Below are 7,534 nucleotides of genomic sequence, written 5' to 3'. Positions count from 1 at the left end.
CGGTTAATCTCTATTTTCTTCTCTCACTCTGCAGCATCTTTTCTTCTAAACACTTGTTTTTGGCTCCCCTAAAAAAACACCAAGAAGAAAACACCCAAGCAGCTCCTCCTCAAGCTGTGCAGCTTGCTGCCCTTGTACACCCACCTTTTGATTTTTCTCTCATGCGGCACACTCACCCTTGCACAACAACCCACCTTCTTTTGGTGCTTCACTGATTCACGTTTTGGGCACACTCTTTGTAGCAAACACAAGTCTCCTTTTATAGAAGCACTAAGTCGGTTAATCCTCTCCTTTTACATGTTGGTTTAGGACTCCTACTACAAGTCAAACAAGAAGTCCAAATACACATAGGAGGACTCTAAAAAAGGATTTCCAAATACCACTCAAAGGCAATGGGGCCCACTTCAAACTTGATTTCAAGTCACATGTTTAACACGTATTGGTTTATTGTGTATACGTGACTAGATTAATTGCTCTTTATATATAGGTTCTTTCTGTACAGTTTTTGTGTGACTTAATATACAATTATATTCTCTACATGTTATCCGAGCCTAGGTTCTAAAACACCTTCTCCAAATCTTTTTGACGATTCCAATAGCTCTGCCTTCTTCATATCTCCTTCTTTCTGGCATCATTTTGAGCCAATGACTATACCAATCAAACCACAAAAGATGATCTATCTAAAGCCGTCGAGACCAAACCCATATGAGTCGCCACGTGTCAACACAGTCCACCCAAAGGTTCTACTCATGTAGCCTCGCCCCACCATGATTGTTACATCAAGTTGGTGACCATGCTAATCGAAAGATCTGACACCAATCATTCCAGAGACTCCGAGACCAATCCCTTTAGAGTTGCCATGTTATCAAAGCCTAGGTTTAAAACGCCTTCTTCAATCTTTTCAATGATTCCAATAGCTATGCCTTCTTCATATCTCCTTTCAAGCATCATTTTGAGCCAATGACTATACCAATCAAACCTCAAAAGATGATCTATCGAAAGCCTTCAGACCAAACCCATCAAATTATAAACAAATTTTACAAAAAAACTTTTACAACATGATTGGGAATGAGATAAATTTAACTTTTGAGAAATTCGATTATATTGTGCCACATCATGTTGTAAAAGTTTTTTCATGTTGTAAAAGTTTTTTGGTAAAATTTGTTTATAAGCCTAGGAGTTTTCTTTAGAAAATTTTAGAAGAATGAGAGAATACGAAAGCTAGGGGTGTACGACCATAATGGGTTTATAAAGGCTGGGGTTTTTCTTTTCTCACTCAAAAGGATTAGGGTTTGTGTTCTTGTTGCAATAGGCTTTAATTTAGAGCTAAAATATAGAATCCGGACAAAAAGACCTCAAAAGGGGCAGCTAGGGTAGAACTTTTAAAAACAAAATTCAAACATTTAATTACTTGTCAAAATAAGATAATTAGGACTAAAAAATAAAACATTTGGAATTAAAATTCCATGCCAAACACATGCAAATATGTGGCTAGGGTTAAATGTCTAGGGTTTTTATAAAACTTTACTACTAAAAATATTAATAGGAATAATATTTAATTGCACATTTATAGTTTGATCCACATAGACTAGGTTAACCTTATTAGGGTTGGATTAGGTTTTGTCAACCGGATACCACTGAAGCCCAAGTCTAGTGTCAAGGATGACAAGGCTTTGGGTCAGGTATAGGACATGCTTTTAAATGGGCTGCCCTCTTCACTTCAATTAAATATAGTCACCTGTTTCTTTTATTTTTTTATTTATTATTTATTTTTTAATTTTTTTTTATTGATGAATAAGATGTGTATTTTGACACAATTGGAGAAGCTTCTTGAAAATTATGCAAAACTTTTGACAACATAAAAGAATAAAAAATACAAAATAGTTTTAGCAAGCAACAAAATCCTAAAATGAACATTTACAATAATCAATGGCGGATGATAAACATATAAACAGGGGGAAATTCAATGAGGAGCCCTTCAAAAAGGATAACAAAAATGTTGCAGGAGCTGATACTGCTATACAATTCTGACAGATTTGTGCTCTAGCTAGAAGAGTTGTTGCTGCTCCCACAGCCCTTATTTTGCAGAAGCTCTTGCTTGAGAGCCATGAATTTAGCTGCTATATCATCATAGTCAGGCAACTTGGGATGAACATGTTTGGGATATTGAAAAGGGCAGGAATTGGACCGTGACATGGCTTCCTTGACATTTTCTTTAGCCCTTTCCGGGGGCATTGTCTCAGCTCTTGTAAAAGAACTAGTCACCCTTTGGCAGGAAACCTTAGAACAAACACAGCTGCCTGGTGAATCAGATTTCTCTGCTTTGCCCTTTCCCTCCCCTTCCTTCTTCTTCTGCTCATCAGGCTGCCAATTTGGATAGGTAAAAACGTTGTACACAGTAGCACCATTGTCGTAACTTCTCCTAGGTTTCTGAGGGATGTCTGTCCATTCCATTTCCTTGTCTGATTCTCCAACTCCATTACCAGGAGTTGGGAAGCTCACCAAAGTTGTTATCCCTGTCTTTTGCTTCCATGGTAGAACTTGCTGGCTGTGTTTGTCATCAGAGGTGCAAAAATAAAATGGATGTCTCACGCTGCTGTCCATCTCAAAGGTTAAAGAAGGATCCCTTTGTTAGAATATAAATTAAATGACTAAAATCATTTCTTTCTATTGGTGATGTAATAGGGTATCGGAGTAAAGGATCCGAATTCGAACCTCATCTCCGTCAATTTACTTTCCATTTCATTTAATTATTCCATACGTGAGAGGAAGTGGTAGAACATATGATTAAATTACTCATTTCTAACATGGTATCAAAGCAGAGGTTTGAATTCGAACCCCATCTCTGTTATTTACCTCCCATTTCAATTAAATATTTCACAATTTAACACCGTTGGGATCATACCTGCAGTGACATGACTGGAAGTTAGTTCCCAAGTCCAACAAGCAAGGTTTCTTCAGCCTCTTCTGGGCATGATATGAATGTTGCCTTCCTACTCCTGGAGTCTTCTTCTGGTGCTTTCTAGGTTGATGAGTTGGGGAACTCTTGGATGGCTTTTCATAATATATTGAACATTCAACATCATTCAAGCTTTCATTTTCCCTAGACATTGACATCCTCCTGAATCTTTTCCCAGATGCATTATTCCCACTCTTTCTAGAGCTCCTTGAGCCAGACTTCTCACTCCAGGATTCACAATGATCCTCCATATTACCTTGGTCATAGATGATTCCAATTTTTTCACTCTTAGGCAGGACAGATGATTTGAACTTAAATAGTCTTTGGTCTTGACAATCTCCATCATTTTCCTTGAAAGACTGAAACTCCTCTATGTCATCAAGATAAACTATCGTTTCCTCAGAAAACTGAGGCAAACTCTCTGAAGAAGATGCTGTAATCTTTCTGACTTTCTTGTGTTCCAAGCCAGAAACTGTGTATTTATATGGAGAATTCAGCTTGGCTTTTTCTACTTTCTGTGTTTTTACATGCATAGGAGAAGGTTCTTCTGCATTTAGAGATGATTGCTGAACAATAGAAGAACCACTAAAAGTACTAGTTATATCAGAATCTTGGTGGCCGAGAGAGTTGCATAGCTCTATCAAAATGTTCTTGTTAGTTGATATTGAATCAACATACATGACATTTCTTTCCACCTCCTCCACACTTGAAGCTTGCATTTCAGATCCTTTGGATGTGTTGCAGCAAGTTTGAACATCTTCTTTGACCTTAGTTGCATGGTAGAAAACAACACATTTGAATTAGATTTGGCAAAGCAATAGCATCATGGATTTGTTTTAACATGTTGATTCAAGTATAAATAATCACCTGCTGGTTTTGCCATCCAGGGTAGTAATCAAGTGCTAAAACCCCCGGTTCCAGGCAGCACTGCCTAGCTATTTCATCCACCAATCTGTTCTTCACGTCTTCTGGTACTGAATTCATGGAGAGTTTCTCTTTTATCTGCAGTTTTAGATATTACCAATTTGCAATCATATATATTAGTGCCAAACCTTTCTCGAATAAACGGAATCATCTACATAAATTTTTATTACAAATTGTTTCAAATTATAACCTCGCGATTCACAAGATTGCCAGGGAATAGTTCAACAGCGGTCATTGCAAATCTCTGACCATAACGTTCGCCGAAGAGCTTCCGGATCACCAGAAGCTCAGGCAGTTCACCACATCTTGCAGAAGCATATATAAGAGTTGAAACTGCTTCATTTATATCATTTGGACAGTCCCTGAATCCACCAAATTACAATAAAAGAAAAGATACTTGTTTTAGATCACAGAACAGGAACATAGAGTAGTAGGGATAAGAAGAACTTGGGAAAGAGAAATAGATTAGTTGTCTTTAGCTCCATACTTGTGTCTTCGGATATAAGAAAGATGGATGAGGATGAATTCACAGAAATGGTCCAACAATTCATACACTGCTACTATGCTTTCATCTTTGGTGAGCTGCTCAACCTAAAAAAAATGAGAGAAATGATCACATGCCTAAGGCTGCAAAAACAAATTCCTAAGATTTTAGCAAAAGTTGCAATAGCAATTGGACTAGAAACTAATTCCATAAACAAGAATGAAAACGTACTCTTAGCAAGCATAATTACAGAATGCAATTGTAATTCAATATGGAAATAAACAGAGAAAAGGATCATATCAGCTGAAACTTCATGATTCCACAACTCTTTTCTGTTATATTTCACAACAGATTAGCATAAGTAAAACTGCACAATCTGCTATTTTCTTGGCAGAATTACTACACTGGTAAATCTTCAAAACCAAACACGCATAAAAATTGAATCATTTGTCAGATTGAAGTTGGGGTTGATTCTATTTGACTTTTTCTTTCCTCTCTCTCTCTCTCTCTCTCTCTCTCTCTCTATGATGTTCTGTGCTTTTCATGTCATGAAATGATTGTTACCTAACATAAAGGCTTATCATTAAACTTGCAGTTAATGGTTGGAACCTTAAACAAACTGCTAGAAAGGTGATTATTCGGATAAGATGAAAAGAACCTCCTGTAACAGGTGCAAGATTTAAACCCTCTCAAAGTTCCTTAGACTTCTCAACAAATCTCCAACTTTTGTCCAACATTTTCACAAAAAAAAAAAAAGCAGAGGAAATAACAGGGGAGCTCCTCAATAAACTCATAGTGGAGAATACATTAGCATACCCGGTTAAAAGCAATATGATCATGGCCAATTTTGATCAGCTGAGACAAATCTTCACGTAATTGCCTCACAATTGAATTCCTCTTGTTCTTCAGCAGCTTTAGCCGGCACCGAACTTGGTTGATCAGTTTCTTGCTGCAACAAGAAAAACACAGAACCTTGCATCATGAGCAGCCGCAAATGATCTGCAAACAACTAAACTTTACACTCTTCAACTTATTGGTTTACCATTTTGTAGCTTTTCTCCATCCGAACAAGATGTCAAACATGTCTAGAATTCAACAACAATTCTTGGGTTCTTTCTGCTTCAGAAGAAGAAGAAGTGATGATGATGATGGTGATATGAGGAGCAAAAGCTCTATCTGCAGCTGAAGCTTTGGTTCTATGATATCATTTTGTTAGCTTTGTGAAAGGAAAAGAAGGAGAAGGAAGAAGAGGAGAGGAGAGGTGGAAAAGGTATAGAAACGCCATGAAAGTTGGTTTACTTTGGAGGGTGTGTTTATATTTAGGAGTGGTGGGAGAGAGAATGAATGAGGGAGTGGGAGAGAGCGAGGCGCGAGACACTTCTGGTTCCCTTGAAAAACTGCCCCACGACAACCATTGTTGTTGGGACACCTGTCAACGTAGATTATAACCCATTGAAATTGAGGGTGTGAATTAATTAATTTCTGCAACATCTTCTGCTTGATGGTTGAAAAACCCAGAAAGAAAAAAATAATAAGAATACAAAAAGCAAGACAAAAAAAATACTTAATATTTAATATATATATTTTTTTTTTCAAATGTTCATGATTTTTTTTAACATTTTGAAAAGGTCCAAAACCCCAAGGTTAAGGGTGGTTCTGTCCTTGGATAATATGGTAAGGGATATTTTTGCCTGCTTAAGGGGGAGAATTTTGGGCATGCATGACTTATGCAGATGCCACCAGCACAAGATTAGATCATTTTCTTTTAAAGTGAAATGGAAAGAAATTATTTTGTTGCCAATTTTCCACAAATCTAGTGGTATATATATGTTGGCATATGATTTGGGATATCCTTAATAAAAGGAGGTAAATAAAGGGAAAAAAAGAAGAAGAAAAAGAAGCAATTTAATGGCAAGAATTTAGGAGCTCAAAGAACTGAGAAGACCATTGAAATGAAGTAGTCAATTTAGAATATCACAAGACATGAAAAAGCTTATGAAAGGTAGGTGGAGCCCTTTATAGGTTCCAAGGACCAACACCAACCATAAAAACCCAACTGCTTTATCCCTGAACGTGGTATATTCCATATTATATTATTAATTATTTTAAATATAAATTAAATAATTAAATTCATCAATTTATATGTGTTTAAATTTTTAAATAAGTGGACACATAGTTATTAATCTACAATTCTTTGTGCAATTTAAATAGTCACAATAGCACCTAGAGCAAACTTTTTCAGAATCATCTGCTGAGATTCAGTTGATGAGATCTACCAGAGACCAACAGCCTTCCTATTAAGTTAATGAGTATGTGTTACTTTCTGATGGGGGAGAGCCATAAAGTTATCAAGAGGCTCAAGACTACACAACACTGGTATTAGAGCCCAAATTCAACTAACAAGTTTCGGCCAAATAGTCCATGGGAGAAACGAGTTGCCTCTACCTCCGGCTTAGTCGCTCAGGGCTCGATGTGCAAAGGGAGGTTGTTGGGGTTATATCAGTTGTGGAAGGAGTTGACAGTCAGTTTATAAGTGTGATAAAAAACCTCACTTCTTGAGTTAGATTTTGAGGTTGAGAGAGACACAAAACTATTCAACATCATTAGCCTCTTTTACAACCGATGTGTGACAACCCTAACAATTAAAAACTAGAAAGAAAACTTAGAGAATTGTTGAGTTAAAGATTAATTATTGATTTGGTGAAAATGTGAAATGCTTCAATGCATTCTGTGGACCATCTCCCCACCATCTTCTCCCTTCTCCCTTTAATTTTGTTTTTTGTTTTTTTAGAATCAAAATGTTAGAGGGAGAAGATGGTCCACAAAATGCATTGAAGCATCCCTCTATTGATTTGGGTATAATATAATAATAGTCCATGTTAAGGGGTTTCAGCTCAAAAAGGTGAAGAGACAGACATGATTGTTTACTGAACCTTAACATTCACGCGGTGACAGTAGTGTGATGATTAAGGTGCTCAATTATTATATGCTCTTTCTTGTGGGATGAAAGTGAAAACAAAACAAAAAAACAAAGAAGAACAAGAAGTAATCCGACAGACAAATGGCTGCGTGGTTGTTAGGGTTTGATTGAGAGTCAAAGGAACAGGTAATCAAACCCACCTCTCTCTCTTTCGCTTCCATGGCTGGTGACCAACTGATGGCATAGC

At 36.9% G+C, this 7,534-nt stretch overlaps 1 protein-coding gene across 3 annotated transcripts; it reads right to left on the bottom strand.

Moving 5' to 3' along the window:
• Positions 1-1,872: 1,872 nt before the first annotated feature.
• LOC132182392 (uncharacterized) lies at positions 1,873-5,692 on the bottom strand. 3 transcript variants are annotated; one of them, XM_059595627.1, is made up of 7 exons: positions 5,410-5,692; positions 5,184-5,316; positions 4,371-4,474; positions 4,074-4,245; positions 3,827-3,961; positions 2,906-3,726; positions 1,873-2,596 (listed from the first exon to the last, which is right to left on the bottom strand). In XM_059595627.1, the coding sequence occupies exons 1-7, from the start codon at positions 5,448-5,450 to the stop codon at positions 2,044-2,046; spliced, it is 1,959 nt and encodes a 652-aa protein (XP_059451610.1). In that variant the 5' UTR covers positions 5,451-5,692; the 3' UTR covers positions 1,873-2,043. The 3 variants fall into 3 exon arrangements, with proteins under 3 accessions (XP_059451610.1, XP_059451611.1, XP_059451612.1); XM_059595628.1 differs by having other exon boundaries at positions 1,873-2,593; XM_059595629.1 differs by having other exon boundaries at positions 1,873-2,548.
• Positions 5,693-7,534: the final 1,842 nt, after the last annotated feature.

This window comes from Corylus avellana, chromosome ca5 (assembly GCF_901000735.1).
Source record: "Corylus avellana chromosome ca5, CavTom2PMs-1.0".
In the NCBI taxonomy this organism is placed as follows: Eukaryota; Viridiplantae; Streptophyta; class Magnoliopsida; order Fagales; family Betulaceae; genus Corylus; species Corylus avellana.
The sequence above is the reverse complement of the archived record's forward strand: the minus strand, read 5'-3'. Positions and strand labels throughout refer to the sequence as shown.